Below are 27,882 nucleotides of genomic sequence, written 5' to 3'. Positions count from 1 at the left end.
TTTTTTTTCCGGGTTGTTGCCTCATCAACCTCACAATTGGGAAATAGTAACCATCACATTGCTGTGTGTGGGAGAATTCGCTAACGCCCTTTTAATGTTTCAAAGGTTGTTTTGCAAGCAGTTCCGCAGATTTATCTATGGTGTGATTTGCTGTGTCCCTTTCAGCATTGCATTGACCGATGTTGAAGCTGTGATTTGGAGATGCTGGTGTTGGACTGGGGTGTACAAAGTTAAAAATCACACAACACCAAGTTATAGTCCAACAGGTTTAATTGGAAGCACACTAGCTTTCGGAGCGCCACTCCTGATTGTGGAGGGCACAAATCTAAGGCACAGAATTTATAGCAAAAATTTACAGTGTGATGTAACTGAAATTATACATTGATAGACTCATCAGACATTCATCTGTTCGAATACCATGATAGTTGCACTTCTTTCATCACAAAAGTCTTTTTTAAAAGTTGCATTCTCATCTTAGCTAGACAATATGTTGAGGTGTTAACCCCCTGTGTTCTCTGTCTATACCATGATGTTTAGATTGAATCTAATCTAAAAAGTGAGATAACAGTTTCACATGAATTCATGCAGTTTTTGAGAAAAGTACAATGTAACTCTACAAGTACAAATTCACCCCACAAAATATATGTGTGCATGTGGGTCTTTGTCTGTCTGTGTGTGTAGTGAGAGTGTCTTAAGTCTGTGAGGGGGTGCATGTGTGAGTGTGGGAGTGTGTACGTGTCTGGGGTGGGTGGGTTGTGAATGTCTATGAGAGAGAGTGTATGTGTGTGTGCATGAGTGTAGAGTGGTCTAAGTCTCTGAGAGGATGCCTGTGCGTGTGTGGGAGTGTGTTCGTCTATAAGGGTGCGTGTGAGTGTATGTGTGTATATAGGAGTGCCTGTGTGTGTGTGTATAGTGCAATGGTGGTCATGTGTAATGTGACATGAACCCAAGATCCCGGTTGAGGCCCTCCTTATGGGTACCGAAGTTAGCTATCAGCCTCTGCTCGGCCACTTTTCGCTGCTGCATGTCCCGAAGTCCACCTTGGAGGATGGTCACCTGAAGGTCCGAGGCTGAATGCCCTGGACCACTGAGGTGTTCCCCAACTGGGAGGGAACACTCCTGTCTGTTGGTTGTTGTGCAGTACCCATTCTTTGCTCAGGTCCTCAATGTACCATGCCTCAGGGCATCCTTGCCTGGAGTGTATAAGATAGACAATGTTGGCTGAGTCACATGAGTACCTGCCAAGTACAAGGTGGGAGGTGCACCCACGTGTAACGGTGGTATCTATGTCCACACTCTGACACGTCTTGCAGCCTCTACCGTGACAGGGTTGTATGGAGTTATCCTGAGAGTCAGGCAGCTTGCTACGAACAACAATTTATTTTAGGTTTGGCGGTTGTTTAAGCTGGAGATGAATCGAGCTCTGCCGAGTTAGGGGACGCTGCAGCACCAAGCGAGCAGTCTTCAGAGAAGTGCACTCCTCTTGCTGAATTTCAGCCAAGGCCGGCGTGCACCTTTGTGAACCAATCCCAGCGCTCCATGTGTTGTTTCAGTCAAAGGTGAAAGTTAACAATTAGAGGGGAGAGGAAAAAAAACCGAGTGAAGATGGCGGCGGGCGTGTTGGGGAGTTGGCACTGACTCGCATTCATTCAAAGACAGATTTTGGCAAAGCTGGCTTTCCTCCTCCCCATGTGAATCTTTACAACGGGGGAGGGGGACCTTTGTTATTTAGCTTTGGTTTCACACGCTCCCGTTTTCCTTCCCAACCCCACCCCCTCTCTCCCATCGCATGGTTAGGTGATGGCACTGTTTGAGTTGCTCTGGAGGGTACTGCATGCGATGCTGTGCCTGCACCGGACGCTGTCGGCCTGGCTGCGCCATGGAATGTGGGCCTGGAGGCGCTGGAACCCCGCGAGCCTGGCGTTCCGGTTCCAGAACGCCAAGAACAAAGGCAAGAGCCGGCGCGCGCGCTGGCGCTCGGACGGCCGCCGCCTGAAGAAGCTGCCGCTGCACTTGGGGCTGGTGGTGACCGAGGACGAGAGCAGCTACACGGACATCGCCAACCTGGTGGTGTGGTGCATGGCTGTTGGCATTTCCTATGTCAGCGTCTATGACAACCAAGGTGAGCCGAAGGTGGGTGGGGTGAAGGACCGCTGCCCAAATGTAAACGAGCCACCCTCCTTCCAGACCCACTCTGCCTGTCCATAAACTCGCGAGTTGTGCTCTGAGCCTTTGTACAAAAAGGATGCTGTACACTCATTGCTACAGCTTTTTTTTTGCAAGGGGAGAGCAAGCCGCACTCCGCCTTAGAAATCATACGTACATTGCACAGGTGGGCGGGAATTTTCTTCCTTGAATGTTAAAAAACCGGAAAATCCGATCCAAGGTTTGTTCCTTTTAACCTTGTCTTTGGATGATTGAGCAACCGTTGCCTTTCCAAATCAGTCGTAGCTTGGTGATTGTTTCTTGGTTGTCCAGGTCAGGTGGGCGTCCGTTTAAAATAAAGGGAAATAAACTTTTTCGTTTTTCGTGCGTTTTACAGATGCAAGCTCTATCCGCGCTAAAGGACTGTAGCTCAGTTAAAATTCTTTCGGTTTAAAACTACTTTTTTTCATGTGCTAAGTGCTTTACTTAATGCCATCAAACTAAATGTGACTACTATTGAAAAAGATACAGCTGATACAGCTATCGAACAGCAAGCTGGGATTGTTTAGGTTCACGTCACGTGCTGGTGTTCTCAGAATCCAAGTTGTGTTCAAGCCACAGATTTGAGGGCATAATTCGGACGGACTTTAATTTGGCATGGAGTGTGCCTTGTTGCGATAAAATGATATTTTGGAGGAGGATCTTTTCAAATCGGCCTGTTTCATGGGAGGTGGGACAAAAACCCAGACTTTCTAGTCTAGCGGTACTGCCCCCTTGGGAGAGGCATCACTTCGCACTCTTCATTGACAGAACTGATCTCCTTGACATTTCTTCTGAAGATTGGAAAAGCCTATCAGTGTCACCGGATATAATGATACGTTGCCATACAAGTAGTTATTAATTAAAGTTTGTGAGAAGATTTGTAGCTCGGGTGCTCGTTGTTGTGGTTCTGTTTGCCGAGCTGGGAATTTGTGTTGAAGACGTTTAGTCCCCTGTCTAGGTGACATCCTCAGTGCTTGGGAGCCTCCTGTGAAGCGCTTCTGTGATCTTTCCCCCGGCATTTGTAGTGGTTTGAATCTGTCGCTTCCGGTTGCCAGTTCCAGATGTCCGTTGCAGTTGCCGGTATATTGGGTCCAGATCGATGTGCTTATTGATTGAATCTGTGGATGAGTGCCATGCCTCTAGGAATTCCCTGGCTGTTCTCTGTTTGGCTTGTCCTATAATAGTAGTGTTGTCCCAGTCAAATTCATGTTGCTTGTCATCTGCGTGTGTGGCTACTAAGGATAGCTGGTCGTGTCGTTTCGTGGCCATTTGGTGTTCATGGATGTAGATTGTTAGCTGTCTTCCTGTTTGTCCTATGTAGTATTTTGTGCACTACATTGGTTTTGCTCATGCTGGGTATCGGGTCCTTCGTTCTGGTGAGTGGCTGAGAGTGGCTGTTGGTTTGTGTGCTGTTATGAGTCCTAGTGGTCACAGTAGCCTGGCTGTCAGTTTGGAAATGCTCTTGATGTATGGTAGTGTGGCTAGTCCTTTGGGTTGTGGCATGTCCTCGTTCCGTTGTCTTTCCCTTAGGCATCTGTTGATGAAGTTGCACGGGTATCCGTTTTGGCGAATACATTGTATAGGTGTTCTTCCTCTTTTTGCAGTTCTGGTGTACTGCAGTGTGTTGTGGCCCTTTTGAACAGTGTCTTGATGCAACTTCTTTTGTGTGTGTTGGGGTGGTTGCTTTCGTAGTTCAGGACTTGGTCTGTGTGAGTGGCTTTCCTGTATACCTTAGTGGTGAATTCTCCGTTAGGTGTTCTCTGTACCATCACGTCTACGAATGGGAGTTGGTTGTCCTTTTTCTTCTTCTCTCGTGAATCGGATTCCTGTGCGTGTGGCGTTGATGATCCGTCGTGTGTTCTCTCTTTCTGTGTTTTTAATGATTACAAAGGTGTCATCCACATATCTGACCCAGAGTTTGGGTTGAATTTGCAGTAAGACTGTTTGTTCTAATCTTTGGGGTTCAAATGGGGTCTGATTATGTAGTGAGTCTGACTTCAATATCAACAGCAGTGGCAAACAGCAATCATTGAATCATAAGTAACTACTTCAAAATGTATGGACATGAGTTTTGTTTCTCAGCTGTTCCTGATAGGGAGCCTATCTAACGATTTGAATGGGCAGTGAGTGCTTAGTTCCCCTGTGGCTGGGAAAAGCAATGCAGCCTGCAGCAGAGCATCCTGTCAAGTGAAACATTTGCATTTGACTCTCAACATCTGTGGGAATGAAGAAAGAGAAAAGGGGCACATTTCTTGAACTGAGCGTTCATGGAATATCAATGAACTGGCCAATGTTGCCTCATTTTTATTGCAGTGCCGTTTTTAAAGCTGATGGTGTCATTCGTGATTATCAGTATAGTGAAAAGAAAACAATTTATTTCTCTCACCGTGTCTGACCTGTTTGTGGTTGAGGTCTACAAGCTCCAGTAGGGCTATCTACCCAAGTTTTCTTGATGAAAGTGTTGTTAACAGTATGAAAAAGATAATGTAATCAAAACAAATCCTACATCTTATTTAAATGGAAATTACAGCGAGCTGTAATTAGATGGCATTATTTTGATCTTGTCATCAAAGCAAGAGAGGCACTGAAATGATAGCCTACTTATTTTTTAATAAGACCTTTGGTAATGTTTTCCTGCACTGACGGTACTGGATGATTTTGTTTTAAAAAAATTATTCGTTCATAGAATATGTGTCGGTTCGACCAGCTGTTCTTGCTTGTACATAATGGCCCTTGTGAAGGTAGTGAGCTACCTTGTTGAACCACTGCAGTCATTAGGATGTAGGGACACCCAAAGTGCTATTAGGGTGGGAGATCTACGATTAGACTATAAGTGACATTAAGAAATAGTGATCTGCTTTCAAATCAGTGGTTCATGGCTTGGAGGGCACCTTCCTGGTGATCCTTTTCCTATGTATCTGCTGACCTTGCCCCTCTAGGTGTTGAAGGTACTGGGTTTGAAAGATCCTGTGGAAGGAACCTTGTGAATTGCTGTGGTCTTTATTATAGATGGTGTTTCCAGCTGCTGGTTTGTATCCAGAGTGAAGGAAGTGAATGGATCAGGTGCCACTCAACTAGGCTACGTGTGCATTCTCCATTCTGAACTTGAAGACAGTTAACAGGCTTTGCAGAGTCAGGAACTGAAATATTCTCTATAGATTTCCCAGTACTTTTATGACCAGTCTAGTTCTGTAAATGGTAACCCCCCCCCCAGGAGATTGATTGATTGTGTGGGATTCATTGGTAATGGTATTGAATGTCAAGTAAGAATGCTTTGACTGCCTTGGTGGAGATGCATATTGTCTGGCACTTTATGGTGCAAATATTATTTGCCACATATTAGACCAAACCATTGTGTTGCCTAGATTTTTCTTTTTGTGGACATAGGTGACTTTTGTATCTGAAATGTTGCGAATAGCACTGAACACTGTGCCTTCAGCAAACATCCCCACTGCTGATCTTGAGGGGAAGTTCATTGGTAAAGTAGCTGAAGATGCTTTATAGCATTATTGTCGTCTCTGTTCCATCACATCGCTGAGAGCTGAGCACAGACTGGTAGGATGGTAGTTAACTGAGTTAGATGTATCCTGCTTTTTCTGGTTAGGACATAGCTGGACAATTTTTCACATTTCTTGGTAGCTACTGCTGTTGAAGCTGTGCTGAAACAGCTTGACTGGTCTGGAGAAGGTATTTCATAATATTGCAGAAATGTGGTGAGAGTCCATAGACTTTGCAGCACCCTGTGCATTCAACTGTTTCCTGATACCACATGGAGTGAATTGCATTGGTTAGTCTGTCATCAGTGATGTTGGCAACCTTAGGAGGAGACCGAGATGGATATTGGCATTTCTGGCTGAGTGTAGTGATATTTGTGGACTCTACAGCCCCAGTTGTTCAACTATCCATCACCATTCATGACTGAATGTGACAGAACTACAGAGCTTAAATCTGATCAGTTTCTAATGGGTTCACATAGACATGGGAGTAGAAGTAGGCATTTGGCCTTTGAGTCTGCTGTGCCATTCAGTGAAATCATTGCTGATCTGATAGTCCTCAACTGCCCTTTCCTGCCTTTTCCCCAGAAGCTTGATTCCTTTATTAAATATCTGCCTATGGGAAAGTGTAGGGGGTTGGCTTAGATTAGTTCACAGTTTGGCACAACATCGCGGGCTGAAGGGCCTGTTCTGCACTGTATTGTTCTATGTTCTATTTCAACCATTGTTTATACTTGCTGAACCAACCTTGATAGCCCTCTGTGGTGAAGAATTCCACTGGTTCATGAGAGAAGAACATAATCCATTTCATCTGTGTCATACTTTGAGGTGGTCTTTACTTTGAGGTTATGCCCTCTGGTCCTAGGCTCTACCCCTAAGGGAAACAGCCTCTCCATATCTATCCTGTCATGTCCCTAAAGAATCTTATACATTTCAATAAGTTTGCCTTTTATTCTTTTAAACTCCAATGAGTAATCGTCAAGCATACTCAACTTTGCTTCATAAGATAATTCCTTCATAAATGGGATCAACCTAATGAACCTTCTGGATTGCTTCCGATGCCAGTACGTCGTTTGTTGTATTACAGGTATGGTCTAGTGTCTTGTATAGCTTCAAGTCTTCCCTATTTTTATGTTCCATTCCCTTTGAAATAAAGACCAATATTCCATTTGCTTTCCCTATTACCTGCTGAATTTGGATGCTAGTTTTTTTTGTGATGCTCAAAGGATCCAAAATGCCTCTTTACTGTAACTTACTGCAAAGTTTCCCCTTTCAAATAATATTCAGCTCCTGTATTATTGTCAGTTTGGTGTTTCATTCGTTTGTTTCATACTGCTTTTGCTGTTCGGCATACAGCTTCATCAGGTGGGCACCATTTTTTAGGCATACTTGGTGCTGCTCCTGCTGTGATCTCCCATTCTGTTTATACAAGCATGGTTGATCTCCGAGCTTGTTGGTCATGGTAGGATATCCTAGGCTTGTTACAGATTGTGATGTAACACAGTTCTTTTACTGGCGATGGCCCATAGTGCATCATGGGTGCCTAGTTTTGAATTTCCAAATCTGTTTGAAATCTATCCCATTTAGCACGATGATAATGCCACACAGCATGATGTACATTTTTACCTGTTGTTGGTTCCCACACCAACTGCCTCAGCCCCATTCTATCAACCATGTGTCTTTAGGAACCGGTTAGTTTACTTGGCAGTGGTGCTACCAAACCACTCTCTGATGGATGTCCTCTACCCAGAGTGCATTCTGTGCACTTGTCAACTTTAGTGGTTCTTTCCAGTGGTCAACATGGCGGACTATTGCTTCATCAGCTGTGAAGGGAAGTGGGAGGGAAGGAGGTGGTAGTTGGTAACCAGCGAGAGTTTCCTTGCTTATGTTTGATCTGATACCATGAAATTTGGTACTTTCAAGAATCTATGTTGAGGATTCCCAGGTGAGCCACCACCTCTTGTGGGTCTATCTTCCAGTGGATCAAGACATACGCAAGGATGGTGATGGTAGTTGCAGACACGTAGTCATATCTTCTGGACAATGTCAGACTGTTGCTTTGTAGGGTTGCTAGGACTGGGTGTGCCATTGTTGCTTCTAGTGCCCAAGTCCGTTCTGGGTGGTTTGTCCTGTTTTATTTCTTTTATTTGTTTATTTCCATGATTCTAAGACGTTACTCTTTAATGGGTATGCCTGGTCCATTTTAGAATAGGCCCATCTGGACACAGAGGGCCTTCCATGGATCAAGCAATTCAGGTTTGGTGGTATAATGGACAATGAAGAAGGTTATCGAAGAGTATGACAGGATCATGATCAGCTAGCTCAGTGGGCCAGCGAAAGGCAGATGGAGTTTAGATTAAATAAATGTGAGCTGTTGCATTTTGGGAAGTCCAGGGCAGGACTTATACAGTTTTTGGAATGGCCCTTGAGACTGTTGTCAAACAGAGACACATAGAGGTTCAGGTACATAGCTCCTTGAAAGTGGCGTCAGAGGTAGACAGGATGGTGAAGAAGGCATTTGCCATGATTGCCTTTATTGGTCAGGGCATTGAGTAGAGGAGTTGGGATGTCATGCTGGAGCCATGTTTGGAGTACTGTGTACAGTTCTGGTTGCCCTGCTATCAGAAGGATGTTATTACATTGGAAAGGGTGCAGAAAAGGTTTGCAAGGATGTTACTGGAACTAGAGATTGAATTGTAGAGAGAAGCTGGATAGGTTGGGATTTCTTTCCCCGGTGCTTAGGAGGTGACCTTATTGAAGTTTATAAAATCATTAGAGGCATAGACAAGATGAATAGCAATGGGTTTTTTTCCCCTGGGGTAGGGGCGTTCAAAACTACAAAGCATAGGTTTCATATGAAAGGGGAAAGATTTAAAAGGAACCTGAGGGGTACCTTTTTCACACAGAGGGTGGTGCATATGTGGAATAAATTGGCAGAGGAAGTAGTAAATGCGGGTGCAATTAGAACATGTATAAGAAATTTGGACAATATATAAATAGGACAGGCTTGGGGGTATATGGGCCAAGAACAGACAAATGGGACTAGTTTAGTTTGGGTACATAGTCGGCGTGAACAAGTTGGACAGAAGGGTCTGTGTTTGTGCTGTATGACTCTAATGATTTGTTATAACTGAAAGGCTTGCTTGATTTTCACAGGACATTTAGGTGTCAATCACATTGCAATGAGTCTGGGTCCCATGTATGCCAGACCGATGAGGATGGCAAACTGCTATCTCTCTGGGATATTGGTGAGACATTTAATGACCATTGTCAGTTGTTTTTTTGATCACTATTACTGAGTCTAATTTTTCAAAATTCCAAATTAGCTGTACTTAAATTTACCCAGCTGCCATCCCCAGAAAGTTAGTCTGGACCTCTGGATTATTAATGCAATGACATTCCACTGCATCTTGCATTTGTACAACAGATGCATAAAGTTTCATTTATGTTTGACCAGAATGCGCTGTTGATTAATGAAATAGGTATTTTTAAATGTAGCTAAAGCAGACATTCCTGATGAAGGGCTTCTGCTCGAAACATCAATTCTCCTGCTCCTTGATTGCCGCCTGACCTGATGTGCTTTTCCAGCACCACACTTTGACTCTGATCTCCAACGTCTGCAGTCCTCACTTTCTCCTAAAGCAATTCTGCCAGCCTGTTTGAATTCAAATTAGTGAACATATTTCACAATGTGACATATGTAAGCAAATAATTTGAACCAACAAGTCTGTGCTATCCTCTTCATCTAGCTCCATACTTGCACCCTTCGTTTTTTTTTTCCCCTTTCATGTGCCTATCCAGCTCCTGCCTGGATGCATTTGATTATTCACCTGTATGACTCTATATGGTCACAATTACCACATTATAACCACTTCGGGTAAATAAATTTTCCAAATTGCTGGCTTGGACTTTTTTTTTAAAAGAAACTAACTAATTTATGGCTTTTAGTTCCTGTTCCAAATAAAGCATTGTTTTTTCAGCTCTTCTATCTTTCCCACTCATAACCTTAAGGACAATTGGTTGCCCTTCAAGATCTTTTTAGGAGAAAGAGCCCAAGCCGCCTTCTGAACCTTTCCTGAGGTAGAGAGCTTCTCCATTCTTCAGTGTACAGTCCAGTGGTAGAGAGAATAATTTGAGGCAAAATGTACACGTTACCTGACAGCATTAAATTGTGCTGACAAGTGGTTTCCATCAGAGTGTAAAAGCTGTTATAAGTGTAGCCTTTTTGATGTCTGGTTGACATCTCAAAGTAACCTTGAACAATTATTTCAGCATTTGTCTGACCATTGCACTTTATAGAATCTCTCAATTGTTACAGCTCAGAAGGAGGCAACTTGGCACATTGTCTGTGCTAGCTCACTGAAGGATCCCATTACCTCTTCCTGTTCCCAACCCTCTTCCATTGTCTCAGCATGTTTTTCGTTTTTGTAAAGTAATTCAATTCCCTCTTTAATGCCTCAGTTGAACCTACCCCCACCACACACTGTGCATTTTAGGTCCTAACTACTCATCTATTTGGGTTATATTTTTTGCCAATTCCATAAAATCTGTGCCCTCTTGATCTTGGTCTTTCCACCAGTGTGAACAGGTTTCTTTCTATCACAGTGAAAAATCTTACTAAACGTTTTCTTTAAGATCAGCAAACAAATCCTGTGCAGTTCTTAAACCTCTCTCTCATTACTGACCTCCACAACCACGGAACATACCTACTTCCAATGAAACAGGCAGCAAAGACTGTAAATCAGACTGGCTGTTTAGTGCAGAACTGGTGAACCACACATCATCCTGATTTGGAACTATATTGCCATCCCTTTTACTGTCCCTGGGTCAAAATCCTGGAACTTCATCCTGACAGCATTGTGGCTGACCCTGTTTCTCTGCACATGTGGACTGCAGTTTTCCAAGCTGTGGCTTACCACCGCTTTCCTGAGGATAGTTGGGGATGTGTAATACATTCTGGCCTAGCCAGTGATGCCCGCATCCCATGCAAGAGCAAAAGACACCGTAGCCCATGGGGTTAAGGGAAAACTGCACTTCTGATTTTCCTGATTTGTAATTCCTCCCACCAAATTCCAAAATCAGACCAGGGGGAATGTTGTCAGGGCCGGGGAGTTGGGAACGAGTGTGTGCTGAATAGGAAAACAGCTGCAGAGAGTCTTTTTTGTGTAAATGCAGATGATTGGCTAATAACATGGAACGTCTTGATGAATACTTTACTGGAAATCAGGCTTTGTATGTTTGATTGTGGTACGTGGTAACTGTTCCATGGTGAGCTAAAATAGTTGTAACTGTTTCAACTCAGTTTTACAGCTTGGTTCAGGCTGGTGCGAACAATCTGCATTCGTACTTTGATTTTGCTTAAGGGTTGAGACTGACTGGTGTAGCATTCAAGTTTGTTAACAAACTTAGTTAGCAGACTGTTTTTACCTATCATACTTGACCCATCAATGAGCCTTTGACCACACATCTGCATTATTGATAAGATTGCATGCTTGCACCTCCAAAGCCTGACCAAACCCAGGGCAGTCTGTCACATTCTGTTCTTCGTAAATTGCTGCTGCATCAATAGTGTGGAGCCATCACTTTGTTGACTTGTGTTGGCTGCTGGTTAAGGAACGTTGCCTTTACAAACTTCCTTGTCCTCCCTTTCGGACTCTTCTGTTGTCTCGCTTTCCTTAACTCCGTAAACTTTACCAGCTCCACAAGTCTGATGATATCTGACCCTATCTAATCCTGTCCTCTTGAGTATCTGTAAACCTTTCTGCTGCTCTTTCCTCCTTTTAATATGCATTTAACAACCTTCAAATTTGCCTCTTGGAACTAGCTTTTCTTGTCTGATTGAGCTGTATAAGATTGAAGGGCATTAGAGAGGGTGAAGGCACTTTTGCTGTTAGTGGAGGGGTGAAGAATTAGATTCGTGGATGTGAGGTAGAAGTTGAAAGGAAAGAGGAGAGTTGAGGAATTCTTTGTTTCACTCCTTCGGCGTGGGAGCCTTGAACTCTGTGTCTGAAAGAGTGGTTGAGTCAGAAACTCGTGCAACGTTTAAACATTATTTATGTAATTGCTTCCTATAACCTCCAGAGCCGTGGACCAAAAGTTAGAAAAAGGCATTAGAGTACTCAATCTTTGTTGACCAATGTAGACACCAAATGTACCTTCTATGCCACAACCATCTATGATGGAAAAATACAGGTGAATTCATTCTGTGAGATATTGGCTACTTGCCTCTGACTTATATAGATGTATGTTGCGATTTATTCAGTTTGGTGTATTTAAGAGTGAGTTGCAATAGAATATATATTGTTGAAGTTTGATTATTTGTTTATTGGATTTTATTTTGGTAATTTTCTGTTACCTATAAAATAAAGATTTTGCTTTTGCAGATTGCTTATAAGCCCTACTTTGTGGGCTACTTCTGTATTGCAACTTATTCATGATTGATCTTTTAGGTCTTGGATACTTAAACATTTTCAAACTATTCTTCTTTAAGTTAAATTTATTTCAAGCTGAGTTTTTTTTAGAAAATTGAGGCTCATCAGATAATGATTTTCTTTGATCTCCACTCTGTCTCAGATCTTAAAGACCTCAATATTTTAATTTCGTTTTAAAAATACCTTCAGGGCCTAAATTGTAGAGTTGAAATTTTGCTCCATTTGTGCATTGTAGTAGAAGAGGCTAATTGAGTCAAGATCTCTTTGTTTAAAACTGTAGTGGAGTATATATTCTGTGGTGGTGACTTGTGACTGTCAGCTGACTGTGCTTTTTTTTGTTTTAAACAGCTGTAGGGCATGGACAAAAGGATTTAATTCAGTTTTCTCACTTCTCATGTGAGATACACCACAGGACTGACCAATTAAGGGCTCTGTTAAAATGAGAATTCTGTTTTAGCAGAGTTGATGAAAGTATGAAATCTTCCACTCTGCCACTGAGGTGGTGAGCAAAAACTTGATATAACGGGAGAAGTTTTAAAGATTATCTTTGGTGGAGGGGGGGGAAGTTTGGAAGTGAATGGTGGAGCTTGGTGCCCAAGCTGCTAGTGGTGGAGTGATGGAAATCTGGAACGCAAGAAGTCAACATTGGAAGAATTCAAAGATCTCTCAAGTTGTAGAGCTGACTGTCGTTGGAGATAAAAGGCTGAGACCAGGAGGGATTTTGGAGACAAGGATGAGAACTATCAAATTACAATTTCTTTCTGATTGTACACATGAGATTTGTGTAGGAGTTATATCTCAAAACTGAGTTTATCCTGGATGTAGGTTTGTTCGCTGAGCTGGAAGGTTCATTTTCATGAAAACTAACCTTCCAGCTCAGTGAGCAAACCTACATCCAGAGCCTCAACCTGAGCTACAAATCTTCTCAAATCTCAGAGTTTATCCTTTCAAGTTACAAAAAAAAAGTGTAAAACTTTGCTCAACTGTTCCATTATTGATAAATCTGTCAAGGTGAGTTCAGTTATGCTCTGAGCAACTAAACTGTGCAACTACTTCAGAAGCTTTTCTATCATCCAGAAATGTTGTTTTATATTTACCTTTTGGACTTCAAACGGCTGTTGGCCAGCTCTTTGTGTTTGGATTTGAATCAGGAGAATCAGATGCTTATGAATGAAATGTTTTTCCCATTTTATTGTTTTTCTCTTAATATATTTTGATTTGATATGTTCATTTTCTGCTGCCATTGACCCCAAAGAGCTGTATAATCTGTGTTGTTTATTATAGTTACTCGCGAAGATACACTCTATTGAAAGTAAAAGCTGGTATTGATGGCGGTAGCTATGGTTTGAATCACTTCATATGTGAAATTCAGTTTTAAAGTTCTCTTCAGTTTGATGAAATATTTTTAAAGGAAATTTGATATAATTTCCTTTGCAGTATCGTTACATCTAGTACTTGTTTGTCAGTGTCTACTTGCAGGCGAAGAGGCTGGTTTAGTCCAAATTTTAGTCCACGTTGGAAGTTATTATGCAAGCACTGCATGTGAAAAGGTTGACTCATCAGGGACTGCTGGTTAAAGGTTATGGTCGTGCTGTCTTTTGGTTCTCTGCCCACACACATGCAAAAGGCTAATGTTGAAATGTAGAATTTTACTTAACCTAATGCTAATGTTGGATACATGACAAGATTGAAAAACATGTTGCTGTATTCTATATTTTCTTCCGACTGCTGGTATACTATGAAGGGTTCAGTCTGAAGTGTGGAATAATCTAAATAGTCGGATTCTGTAAAAGAAGTCAGGGAACTTATCAGGATGGACAATGAGAAGAATAGGTCTCTTCCTAATCCATATTGCATGATCTTCAACATGGTTTTAAACCCCTGAACCCCAAATTTAATTTCTAGTGTGTGTGTGTGTGTATTTCCAAAGCATTTCATTTCAACATTGTAATGAGATTGAAGATTACTTGGAGATCTTTCAGGCTGCTATGATATATATTTCATGAAAATGAATGATTAGTAAAATCTGAACTGGATTTCATGTCTTCTGTTCATCCATTTAGCATTCTGATAACTACTCCTGGTACAAATGACATTTCAGGAAGTTTCTAAACGTTACTGCTGACAGAAGCAGCTAGTTCATGCTCAAACAGGAAAATTTGTTTTTAGTTTGTTTCACCCTCCTGTGATTTGTATTTGATGCAATTTTGACTTTCTACAAATACCATCCAATTGTAACGAGTAAATGTGACTTGAGGTATTTATACAGTCAACTTTTTTTGACTGAGATTACAATCATTTTTACACAAGGGCAGCAAATAAGTACATCGTGAATGCACTTGAATTTTGTTCACCTGTTTTAATATACTGTACATTTTATCTGGAACAAAAATATACTTGTGTATGTATTCCTGACACTGAGCTTGTTGCCGCTGCTAAATAAAGGGCTAGAAATGATTGTCAAGAGCAAAGAACGTCAAATGCAAAAATGCGGATGGTTTGTGTTACCTGCATCATTTAATTCGTCCTTTTATCCAACTTTGATCTTTGTAACTTGCAATTTGTACTTCACACCAGTTTTCTCAAAGTTAGATGTTGTTGTCACTCATTGATGCCCTTGGTGAGGACGCTAACCAGTCTTGGCTGCTTCAATCATCTTGTCTGACCAGTGTCTATCTTATTGTAATCACTGTTTTTAGTCATCTCGCTCAAATGACTTTTTGTGCTTTTCAGGTATTTTCAAGAGAAATAATTCCAGATTAATGGAGGAAATCTTAAAACAACAGCAAGAATTGTTAGGTCTAGACTCTTCAAAATATTCTACTGAATTTTTAAATAGTAACAAGAAAATTGAACAAGGTGAGTACCTTTACAGAAATTGCATTTCTGTAAATTGAAAATATATTTTGCCAAAATTAAACTGTGCATAGATCTCCAAGTTCATTGCTAGCTTAACTACTTGTATAATCCAATCATTACAGTGTCATGTCATATAATCAAGATAATCAGAGGGTTAGATAGGGTGGACAGGGAGAGCCTTTTTCCAAGTATGGGAACGGCAAACACGAGGGGACACAACTTTAAAGTGAGGGGAGATAGGTATAAGACAGATGTCAGAGGTAGTTTCTTTACTCAAAGAGTAGTAAGGGTATGGAATGCTTTGCCTGCAACGGTAGTAGAATCACCAAGTTTAAGTGCATTTAAGTCGTCATTGGACAGGCATATGGATGTACGTGGAACAGTGTAGGTGGGATGGGCTTCAGATTAGTATGACAGGGCGGCGCAACATCGAGGGCCGAAGGGCCTGTACTGCGCTGTAATGTTCTATGTTTTATATATCCATCGAAAATATTGTCATGTAAAGAAAAGTATCAACTTTGTCATGGTTTGCAGTGTCTTTTGTAACGTTTGCTGAGATGAACTTGCTGACGTAGTATTGATGTAGCTCAGTTTAAAAAGTAAATTCTTCAATGTACAAACTCATGCTTGAAAACATACTGCACTAGTCAAATCTTGAAACTGCCATTAGTAATCTACAGTGCACTTTGATCATTACATAACTGATTCCATTCTTGGATTACTGGCTTGCTTGTGTCACTTGCAATAATTGAAGGAATTTAATTTGCTCAATGGTCCTTTTACTTTCAAATTAAATAACCTATTTTTATCCATAACAACATATATCAATGTTACTTTTATACCTTAAAAGTACCGTAGCTAAATGTCAGGGTTTTGAGCTGCCCTACTGCTCTCTTTGACTATCTGTGTTTGGAGGGTAATATAGAACAAAGGATTTTGGGGTTCCTGGCTATCAACAATTGCAACATCAGATTGTGTGGAATACAGTGGACAAGATCCTGTGATACTTGTAAAAGCTCTCAAACCCGGTTGAATGTTATTTTTCTTTTACAAATTAAGTCTTTGTGCAAATATTATGCTATTGATATTTGGTACAGTATATTTTAACTTTTGTATTTTAGTTCTATCTTGTCCGACTACAGTGAAAGTGCTTTCACCTGATGATGGAAAAGCCGATATAGTGAAAGCTGCTAAAAAGTACTGTCAGTTAGTTGCTCAGCAGCAAAGGAGGTCCACTGATCTGAATGTGAATATTATGGACAGTTTTCTCAGAGGTAAGTGCCATTTGTTAGTCATTGGAAGGAATGCCATCTTTACATGTGCAAGTAAAGTTTGAGAATGGGCACAGAATCACCCCTTCATTTGCATCACAACAGATGCTAATGTGTGTTTCTAAAGCACCCTTTTCTGGTTCTGGCACAAAGATCAATGGTATACAAAAACACAAACCCTCTAAGTGTTGGCCACCTTTATTAACCAATTGTACATGATCACAATGATACTGGTTTCTTAGAAGCTCTGCAAGCTGTTGTGGTCAAATCCATTAGCATATCTCCAAACATGTCTTCAGAGCGGCTGTCCGAGCCCGTCACTACCCACTGCCGCAACAAATCCTTTCACAGAGCTTTGTTTATATCATATTGCTGTAGAATGCGTTATATTAAGTAACCCCTGTTTTTGGTCATCTTGATTCATTTTTAATTACAGCATTTTTATATTTGAAGCACATGTCAAATTTACTTCTTCTGGGTCACATTCTCAGAGAGGTGTGTGGGATGTTACCTGTATCAATCTCTAATGCTAGTGTGAGGGCAACATTTTATGATCACACAGAGACTTTTGTTCAGCTCTAGCACATTTCAGTATCAATTTACAGACTCGCTTGCTGCTCTTAACAAGTCGCTATCTTTACTAAATTTCTCATTCTGCCTTCCTATTCTCAAACCCACAATGCAGTTCTTCAGCCATAGTCCAGAGAACAGAGTCCAGTGAATAGTCAGGTGCATGTTTTTGACTAGCACAGACTTGATGGACCAAAGGACCTTTTTCTGTGCAGTAGACCTCTATGGCTGTGACTCCATTTCTCTTCCCATGGTCCATTCCACCAGTGAGGGACAAATTCAGCACGTGACTTTGCCAAAACCAGCTGCATTCATTAATATGAAAGAAAACAACAGTTGCAGGTTCAAAGTGATTAATTCAATGCATTAGCTTACATTTCATTTAAAATGTGTTTTAATTTCTTTGGATGAAATTGTAATTTGTCACAATCTTTAGGTTTTAATCAGGTTGTTCTTAATCTAAAATGCACTGGCTAGGCCACTACTGTGTAATATTTAAGTTTGCAGTAGTTTTCAATTGTTTGTGCATGTTAGGTTTTTACAAGTTGCAATATGATTTCATCCTTGTTTGTTTCTTGTAAAACATGAGGCATAACTGTGCTGTTAATAGTTTGATCCTGTGTTGATGTTTATTTTTTTTCAAAGTTCTCTTATTACCAGACTTATTCTTGTGTATATTCAATAATATTTAAATGGTATGACACTTTCATATATTTAAGACGTGCATACTTCTTACTTTTTTCCCTCTTCAGAAAGTGCATTCGGTTTACCTGACCCAGATCTAGTTTTAAAATTTGGTCCTGTGGACAGCACACTTGGCTTTCTGCCGTGGCACATCAGACTTACTGAGATTATGTAAGTAACAAGATGCAGTCTAATTTTAAATGAATATGCAATTATTGCTGAGGACATTTTGATGGAGGATGGTGCTTAATTGTATGTTTACAAAATGTCAGTGTACTTTGACTGCTTTAACTTACCGGACCTTCATTATGTAGCCTCCATAGAATAGCAACCTTCAGATGCCCAGAAAGTGCTCTTGTTCATCATCCAGATAGAGATAATGAGACACGGATATGCTTTCAAAGGATTTGGTAACCTTCTTCACTGCTGAGCCTATTGCACAAGGGCAACAGTCAAATTGAAATAAGCTGGATGGTGTTAAGCTCCTTGTGTGATGCAGCTGAGTATCCATTCACATATCTGGTATGGGTATTGCAGACAGTGGAGCAACTTATTGCAAATTCCCCACCTTCTGCCTTGTTCTTGCAACCGTGGTGTTCTTATGACTGATTTGGTTCAACTTCTCATCAGTGTTGATCCTCAGAATGTTAACCTTGTGCGCTTGAAAGTTAGCGCATGGTTTTCATAGGTAGAGAAGAAGATGAGTTTTTTTCTTTATCTGAAGACATTTGATCTATTCATGATTAAGTTGATGAAGGAGAGGGGCCAATGTCAGATTTAAGTGGTTTGTTTAGGGTTTTGTTAATTTGTTTACAACCACTAGATGGCACTGTGTAGCTGTCATATTGTTTGCAGGTGTCCACTTGCTTGACTAAATTTAGGCTGAAAAATACAAGACAATGTAAATTAAAGGCGCACTAATTTCTGGTACTGTCTTGGTGGGAATGTTGCTCATTGGGAAGCATTGATCAATTCCTTGGAGAAATTGGCTATTTGAAAATAGGGAGCAAATTAGTTATAAAAAGGATGACTTTTTTTAAGCAGAAAAAGTAGAAACGTCAACTGACCAGAATGGGATTCCTAGGCACTGGGGCTGATCATGGTTGTTCTGTGCCCTACTGTGATCTTTTTGACGTATCTTTGAACACCTTTTAGTTAACAATCATCTATCAATCTTGGATTGAAAATTATGAATGATCCAGCATCAATTGACATTTGAGCAAAAGCATTTCCAGATTTCAGCCCCTTTGTGTGTGGAAATGTTTCCTAATTTCACCCTGAAAGGTCTGGCTCTCGTGTTTAGGCTATGCCCTCTAATTTTGCAGCCCTGACTACCTATCTGCCCAATCAGACCCCTATTAATAGTTTAAACTTGACCAAATCAGAATTTAACCTTCCAGTGAATACAACACTTGTTTTTGCAATCTCTCCTTGTGAGTGTATGTATCACTCTGGTACATCTATACTGCACACCCAACAAGGTTGGTGAGGAAAGTCAGGATGATAGTTGTCCAGAAACTGGCTACAATTTTCCAGTGTTGCTTTAGTTATGGGAATAGTGCTACAATACTAGAGGATTGCAAACATTACACCCTTTTTTTAAAAAGAAAAGGAACAGGATAAACACAATAAGCAATTTGGTGAAATGGGCACACTCCAATCAGATGAAGCTTAATGCACAGAAATAGGTACTGATTTGTTTTTATTATTAGACTGAGAAGTGGCAAGTGGTACAATTTTAAACAATAAACAGGAATGAAGAGATCTGAGAACATATGTTTATGAGTTTTTGAAATTGTAAGAACAAGTAAAAACTATGAAAATGATGCATATCCTTGCTTTATAAATGGTATGCAAAAACCTTATAGACAATACTGGTTAGGTCTGATCTGGACGATTGTGTTCAACTCTGGGCACCACATTTTAAGGAAGGTATCACAGACCTTGGACAAGTGCTGAGGAGATTTACTGGAATGGTACCAGGGATGAAACACACCCATTGAATGGTGAAAGTAGGGAAACTGAGGTTGTTCTCCTTAGAGCAGAGAAGGCTAATACGAGGTTGAATAGGAATGTGGAGAAGCTGTTGCTGGCAAAAGCCTCCATTACCAGAGGATACCTTCCCTGGTAAAGGAACTGGTGGTGGGAAGGTGGCGTGAAGTGGAAAAGGTTATTCGGCAGAATATGTTGGCTAAAAGGCTGGTGGGAACGGATTCAGTCCTAACTCTTAAAAGTGGATTTGATCAGTTACTGAAGTGGAATAAGCTTTCTTGGCTACAGAGAAAGAGTAAGGAAGTAGGGCTAATGGAATCGCTGTTTTAATGTACTGTAATGGGCATGATCAGTTGAATGGGACTCTGCATTTTCATTTCAGAATTCTATGATCCAAAACGATCAATGAAAAGCCAGTGAATAAAATCTCTTAAAACTGGATTTACGATAATTAATGTGCTCCAGTAATAGAACGTGCTTTTCTACTTTGTGCATTAATTCCTGCTTTTGGAACAGGAATTTGGTGAATGACTTGTATTTAGGGTGAATAACACAGAAGGTTGCCATTATGCTGAACCAGTTCATCTGGTATTTATGCTGTATTTCAGCATCCACCCATGTTTTCTCCTCTAAATATAACATGGTAATAACCATTGTAAACATTTCTTCCTCATGGTGGTTTCGTTTTCCTTTAAGACCTTTCCATGGGGTGGAGAGTTACATGTTGTTATCATTTGGGTAAAGCAGTTATTATTAAATGTCCTATTGGATTACTGGTGATGATATTATTGATAGGTTTTCATTGTTGTGGTTACATGCTTCACCACATTATCTCCAATTCCAGAGCTAAATGATCTCACGGTCAGATCAAAGCGCTGAAGTCCTGCTGTGTGCAGTTGTGAATGGTGATGACAATTAAACAACACACCAGAGGAGTAACTCCAAAAAAATTCTCTATCATCAAAGGTGTGCAGCCCAATCTAGTAGTGCAAACGACATAACATTTGTAACCATTTTCAGATAGAAGTACCAGTTGGATGATTCATGTTTCTTCCAGAGGTCCCCAGACAATTTTCAGCTATTTCAATTCACTCCATGTGATAGCTGCTGAAAACACTGGATACCACATTTGTTTTTCGGCAATGGTACTGAAGACCTGTGCTTCTGAACTCTGTGTCCCTGGTTGAGCTTTCCAATATAGCTACAAGGCTGGTAGCTGCCTGATAATGTGAAAATTTGCTCAGTTATATCCTGTCCACTAAAAGCAACACAAATCCAATTCAGCTAGTTACTGTCTCATCAGCCTCCTGTTGTTATCTGCATAATGTTAGATGAGGTTGTCAACAGTGTTATCAAATGACAACTACACATCAATAATCTACTCATTGATGCTCAGTTTGAGTTACACCAGGCCTTCTACTTCCTGACCTCATTACAGCCTTAGTCCAAACTGGGACAAAAGTGCTTAATTCTAGAGGTGAGATGAGAGTGACTGTCTTTAACTGTGAGGCAGCGTTTGCCTGTGTGTGAAATCAAGGAAGTCCAAAGCTCTTGATGTCATTGGGAATCATTGTGAGGGAGGGACTTGCTGATGGTATTGTTGGACTAATAGCACAAACTAAGATGGTCGATGTTGGAAGTTAATCATCTCACTCCAAGACATTGCTACTCCTCAGATGCTGAAGCAGTCTGTGTCCATATGCATCAAGACTTGGGCAATATTCAGGCTTGGACTGAGAAATGGCAAATGATATTTGCATCACACAACTGCGAGGCAGCAATAATCTCCAGTGAGCAAGCGAATGATTGCATGGCAGAAATTAGACATTGCTTAAAGGAGCCAAGGAATTGGAAGTTTTTCATCTTCCCCTGAATAGAATTGAGGTAAGAAACAGATTTGAAAAAGGGACACAAATGTATCTCCACTCCCTCTCTCTCTCTGTGTGCACACACTAGCACCAATATTCCTACATCCATTTGCTACATAATCAGTCTTATTGGCAACTTCATTACTTGGGCCCTCACCATCTGCTCACCAACTAAGCTTGATGCTTAGACCTTATCAAATCTATGCTGTGCAATAACATGTTGTACAAACTCATGAAAGGGCTTACGCCCACCACTTTTGACCCTGAACAGTGCTGAGTCTGAGTCTCTCTATTACCCTGAAAGGGAAAGCAGTCTCCAAAATCTGAACAACAAGTGGAGGTAAATGTCTCATCCTGCTTTTACGTAGTTAAACCACTACTAACTGGATGTTGCCTTCAAACTAAAGGGACATTTTTGCCTATCTTACAAAAGAGTAATGTGATGTGAATTCTAGTATCACTGGTATCGGTTATGTAGGCCATTTGTCCAAATAGCTAGTAGACTGTATCAAAACAATGCATTCTGTTGGCCATTCACAGCTAGTGTTATGCTCAAGCAGCCTTTATTTGTAATCCTCAGAAAAGTAGATCCATCATGATCTGTGATTCTGCTATTGGAAGGCATTTATTAAATGATCCAGATTGTGCAGAGTGTTACATCAGAAACCAATAGTTTGACTTGAAATGTGATGCACTTGTGCATGCTGCGAGCTATGTACAAGTATACATAGGACCATGTTTTATGTAGGCAAAAGGAATTTGTATATTGCTTTTTTTTTAATGAATAAAAGGGGCCATGGACACTGGTCAAGGTGCTGCCATAGGAATGCAGAGATTGGTGATCAGAATTGACCTGCTTGGTCTGCGAATGAAGTTGACAGTTAACTCATTTGCTGCATCTCCCTGTCACTGATGGCCAAACCATTCAGCACCCTCCTTTCATGCTGTATAAAAATGTATCCCTTTTTCCAATCTGTTTCTTGCATCATTGTCCTTATGAAACACAACGCAATAATCTTTGATTTGTTTCTTTTTAGCAATGGTTGAGAGAGAATCTGAAAATCTCCCATGGCATTGAATAGCATTACCATCGCAATCAATATCCTGAAGTTTTTTTTTTTGACCAGCACCTGAACTAGACCAGCTATGTAAATGTGATGCGATATTTAGCATGCTTGCCTTCATTGCTCAGTCCTTAGAGTATAGGAGTTGGGAAGTCATGCTGAGATTGTACAGGACATTGATGAGGCCTCTTCTGGAATACTGTGTCCATTTCTGGTCACCCAGTTATAGGAAGAGTATTATAAAGCTGGAGAAGGTTCAGAAGAGATTTACCAAGATGTTGGCTGTGGAAGGTTTGAGTTACGCTGGATAGGCTGGGACTTTGTTTTCAGTGAAGCATTGGAGGAGGAGACTTTAGAAGTTTATAGAATAAAATAATGAAGGGGTATAGATAGAGGAAATGGTAGTTGCTTTTTCCCTCAAGATGGATTTCAAGACTAAGGGGCACACTTTTTAAGGTAAGAGGAGAGCGACTTTTTTTTTAAAAAAAAGACACGAGGGGCAAATTTTTTTTTACACAGGATGGTTTGCATGTATAATTACACCATTTTAAAAGACATTTTGGTAAGTACATGAATAGGAACGGTTTGGAGGGATATGGGCCAGAAGCAGGCAAGTAGGACTAACTTAGTTTGCGATTATGTTTGGCATGGAGTGGTTGAACCGAAGGATCTGTTTTGTGCTGTAAGACTCTACGTGCAGGTCAGAGGCTTGGAATCCTGTGGTGAGTAACTCAAATTCCCAAAACCTACCACTTACAAGAGTAAAGTAAGGATTTTGATGGAATACGGTCTCTTGACTGGATAGGTGCAGCTGCAGTAACACTGAAGAAGCTTGTTACCATCCAGGATGAAACTATCTACTTGATTGGCACCTCTTCCACCACTTTAAACCTTCCCTGCCTCCATACCAATGCTCAGTGGCTACAATGTGTGCCATCTACAAAATACACTGCGGCATCTTTCAAATCCACAATCTCTTCCGTCTAGAAGGAAAGTTCTGCAGGAACAATAGCCTAGTTATATTATTGCTAGACTGTTAATCCAGGTAGTGATCTGACTTCCAATCCTACCATAGTAGATATTGGAATTCAAATGCAATGTTTTAAAAAGTATGGATTTGGAGTCTAATGATGACCATAAAACCATTGTTGATTGTCAGGAAAACCACATTGGGTTCACTGATGTCCTCCTCACCTGGTCTGGTTTATGTGTGACTCAGACCCACAGCAATGGATTGACCCTTAACTGCCCCCTGGAGAATGGGATGAGCAATATATACTGGCTTAGCCATATCTCAAGACTAAATTAAAACATGTGTGTACATCCACATCTGCAAGTTCACTTCTAAGTCTCTGATTGTCCTGACTTTTATATTACCATTCCTTTTGTCGTGGTATCAAAAGTCTGGAGCCCGTGGGGCTAGCTAGGCCACTTGGATTGTAGTGGTTGAAAAAGGCAGCTCAGCACTGCCACCTTGAGGGCTGTTAGGGATATTATAAGTACTCTGTTCATGATGCCCTTTTACAGAGAGCTTTTTTAAAAAACTTTCATAGTTTTAAAGATCTAGTTTTATTGTTAGGTAACACCACAGTGTTTTTTTCCTGACAGAACATATCAACCTGTCAATTCTTTCCTGATTTGTATCCCCAAGCGTTTCTGGTATCATCCTTGTAACTCTCCCCCCCACACACACACACACACACACACACACACACACACACACACACACACACAATTGTCTCTCTCAGTTTTAATAACTCGTGACCCAAACCTCTCACAGTACTTAAGTGCAATTTCAGCAAAGTTCAATGCCTCGGTAGTATAACTTGTTTACTTTTCAGTTTGGCTCCTGTCTACAATTAAAACCTCATGCTATGTTTGTAATTGGAGGTAGCTGAGAACTAAAAGAGAGCTCAGTGTTGTTTCCACACCTGAGGTAATGGTAAGAAATGGAACTGACTCCTCTTTTTGGAGCAGTCAGTTCTTGCATTTCTGATGAAGTCATATTTGACTTGAATGTTAACTTTTTTTTCTCTCTCTCTCTCCATTGATGCTTCCAGACTTGCTGAGCACAGCAAACATTTTATTAACTGGCACCTATGGGACCAGGACTGTGTGGTTGATTAAATATTCCAGTTGCTTGAATAATCAATGTAAAAACACATACTGATGTAATTCAGGGGGTATACATGTCACTGTTACACTTTATTGTTTGAGTGATTTATGCTGAAAATAATGAAACTTGGTCTTAAATAAAACTTACTGGCAGACAGCCTTCTCACTCACCTTCAACTGACAACATGAACATCATGGATATAGCGATAATACTGTAAACATTCGGTCTTTCAGGAATATAATGTTTGCTGGCTTATCGAGAGTACTGGTTCATAAGATTCCGGTTAAAACAATGTTTGCTGTATTTCCTGTTTTTCTTTGGATCTCCAGTGCACCAGTATTTTTGAGTTTTGTTTTATGAATTGTTACAACGGAAAGCAGTGGTGTCAATAGTCTCATCTTCCTGTTCTACCCGATAATACTGTCAGTACCATTGAAAGGTGGCTGCATGGAATACATGCTCCCATCATATCTGTGGGCAAGAAAGCTTAAAAGGCTGAGCTAAGGGGAGTGTGCAATGATGGTGGAAACCCCTGAAGTGGCCCACACACTCCTCTGGGTCATGACCCTGTCCTTGCACCTGTCCTAAAATATTGGTATGTCAATCTCGTGGGTTTCCATTTGACACATGACATTTCAGTAGTCCTATTTAGCTGAAGTTGGGACCTGAAATTGTGTGTGTGTGTGTGTGTGTGTGTGTGTGTGTGAGAGAGAGAGTGAGAGCAACTGGCACACTACCACAATGGCTTACCCAAAAGGCAAAATGGACCCCAATGTGATTAGCTTAGGCCTGTCTTAACATCTAATAAGTGCATTTTGAATTTCGCTGAAATGGTATGTTACATTTTATTAATGTGTTTTCCTCCTCCTCCTACCTCTAGATCATTGTCTTCACACATCAACTTAAGTTATGAAAGATTTATTTCTGCCCTCCAGCAATTTGCAGCCTGTGAACAACGAATGGGAAAATGACCACAAATTAACATGGAATCGCGTCCAGGCTTCAGTCAAAGGGACCCAGAATATCCAATGTTTACACTTACCTGTGAACCATTGAATCCCAATTCAGTGTCTTTCTTTGTCAACTGAGGATAAGAATGTGTCTTCTTTGTTCAAATCTTAGTTGCGTAAGTGTCTGTGAGGGGTCAGTATGTTTTTTTAAAGAAATGGTTGAGCTTGACAATAATTCAGGCATTCTGAAATGGGACTTTTTTTTATATACAAATGAACTGTATGTTCGCAGGATTACCATCATTGGACTCTTCTTTCTTGGATGATATGGACAAATAATTTATCTGCAATGCCTTGCACTAAATGAGTGTTCAATAAATGTGTAAAGATGATCCTATTCCATTTTAAAGTCCTATTTTAATGCAACACCTAGAATTTCAATGAGTTTTAATTAGCCTTAAACTAAAGAGTACAGCAGGGATGTTTGATCACATACTGCTCAAGATTTAAAAAGAGCTATTTTTTCCCCCAAAGCTTTAAAGATATGAATATGGAACTTAAGTAATGTAAAGTAAGAGACTACATTATTCCATTGTACTGTTATGATGGACAACCTGGTTTATACTTGGCTGTCTGTGGTGCAGGTGCACAGTCATGGGCTGGCTCGCACTCTTGTGAATGAATTTGTGGGTCAGTATGTGATGCTGTATTAGTTTCCTGATGAAACCAAACTAAGGCATGAATTGCTTTTGTGTGTTGTTGCTGTTTAGTTATTTTATTAGACCTTCATCAGCTTCACCAAGGCAGATTTGTTAGCAGTTGACTGATAAAGGGAATCTGTTTAAATGCCATATATCATATAAAATTGGAAACTGAAGAGAAACACAAAGGAATAATATTTTGGGTTTTAATTGTACCATAAACTGCAAGCAAAGTTCAATAGGTATACAAGCCAAGCAAGGAATGTTAATTGTACTTTTTCAATTTTATTTTATATATGATATGGCATATACAAAATATAACTTTTTTGATAAAATTTGAAAATCTGAAGATTTAAGTCCTCACCCTCTGTTTCCTTATGGTGGATGCATTGAAATTCAAACTTCTCCGTTGTAACTTAAGTTGATGCATGACACATGACCGTAGATACAGAGTTATGGTTTTCCAGTGTGATTTTGCTCTTGTAAGAATATTGTGTTATGATATCAATGTTAATCTCTTTCAAGCACAAATATGGCATAGATCACAGTGCCAAAGTTGGGAAGCTATATCTTTACATGTCATAGCAGCAGGTATTCCCATTCAGTGACATCGTAACCTTTTATCCCAAGGGAGGAAGAGCATAGAACTCTAGTGATGTGTGTCCTTTTGGCTGATGCATACCCGTCCTTTACATTAATAAACCTTGCACCATAGTTGAGAGTTGTCAGTAATTATGTAATTTTTGGGAAGAAACGGAAGTGCTCTGTTCCTGTTAGTGCCACCTAATTGGAACAGGGCCTGAATAAGAACTGTGATAGGTCTATGACATTTTTTGGCTTGGCTTCTCTAATTAAAATAGTCAAAGCAATTTGTCATTTTTAAATAAATAGCATTGACAAATCACTTGAAGACAAAGGCCCACCAATGTCAGATGGATACCAGTAAGATAGCAAATGTAATTTCTACTTGATTGTAGATTGTTTTGGATATGTAAGGTTTTACCATAAGCTGCTCTGGTCAAGCAGTGTTGCTTGTACTGAAATATTAGCTGCTTGCAGTTGAAAGACTAGTCCTGAAATGTTTCAGATATATGGATGGTTGTTTTTAATTTGAGAACTTTGCAAAGATGATATGTTACAAAGAAAAAAAAGTGTTAATCACCCTTGCTTCACAAATCAACTTCAGTTCTTTTCTGATTATTTTCTGAAATATAATTGTCTACTCTGTATGATTGAGTTTATTTTGTTTTTGGAGATGAAAGATGGGTAAGGACTAACTTTTCTTTATCTAAACTAAGGAAACAGTGCCAACTACACTGAAATCAAATGAAAAATTGTGCTGAATGTATAAGTGACTGAACACTTGTATACTGGACACAGCAATTTACAGAGACAACCAGTGTCACTTCATCAAGTTATAGTCATAGTTGTAATCTTTGGGAATATGTACACTATGTAAAACCAATTTTTACAAATAAAACTTGGATTTTATGAATGGAATATTGTATCATGACAGAGGCGTAGAAGAGGTATGTAAATATTTTTGGAGCACAGTACATAAACTGCAGCTTCACAAATAAGGGTTTTTTTTTCTTAAGTATATGAACAAGACTCAAGTACTTCATAAATAATTTTGATCTGAGGTGCCTTAAAGCTGCAGTCCTACAGGGTTTAGCATGGTGGGCACTAGGAAAG

At 40.3% G+C, this 27,882-nt stretch overlaps 1 protein-coding gene across 1 annotated transcript; it reads left to right on the top strand.

The window, feature by feature from the left end:
- Positions 1-1,400: 1,400 nt before the first annotated feature.
- nus1 (NUS1 dehydrodolichyl diphosphate synthase subunit) lies at positions 1,401-27,678 on the top strand. Its single transcript, XM_043684512.1, has 5 exons — positions 1,401-2,122; positions 14,846-14,971; positions 16,093-16,245; positions 17,565-17,667; positions 25,417-27,678. The coding sequence occupies exons 1-5, from the start codon at positions 1,801-1,803 to the stop codon at positions 25,505-25,507; spliced, it is 795 nt and encodes a 264-aa protein (XP_043540447.1). The 5' UTR covers positions 1,401-1,800; the 3' UTR covers positions 25,508-27,678.
- The last annotated feature ends 204 nt before the right edge of the window (positions 27,679-27,882 follow it).

This window comes from Chiloscyllium plagiosum, chromosome 3 (genome assembly GCF_004010195.1).
Source record: "Chiloscyllium plagiosum isolate BGI_BamShark_2017 chromosome 3, ASM401019v2, whole genome shotgun sequence".
NCBI classification, from domain to species: Eukaryota; Metazoa; Chordata; class Chondrichthyes; order Orectolobiformes; family Hemiscylliidae; genus Chiloscyllium; species Chiloscyllium plagiosum.
This window is presented reverse-complemented; position numbering and strand designations above follow the sequence as displayed.

Excerpts from the sequence above, each read along its gene's own strand:
- nus1 (XM_043684512.1), top strand. The coding sequence starts at position 1,801 with ATGGCACTGTTTGAGTTGCTCTGGAGGGTACTGCATGCGATGCTGTGC. Across the intron at positions 2,123-14,845 it reads CAGCGTCTATGACAACCAAG|GTATTTTCAAGAGAAATAAT; the intron begins GTGAGCCGAAGG and ends TGTGCTTTTCAG. Across the intron at positions 16,246-17,564 it reads TATGGACAGTTTTCTCAGAG|AAAGTGCATTCGGTTTACCT; the intron begins GTAAGTGCCATT and ends TTCCCTCTTCAG.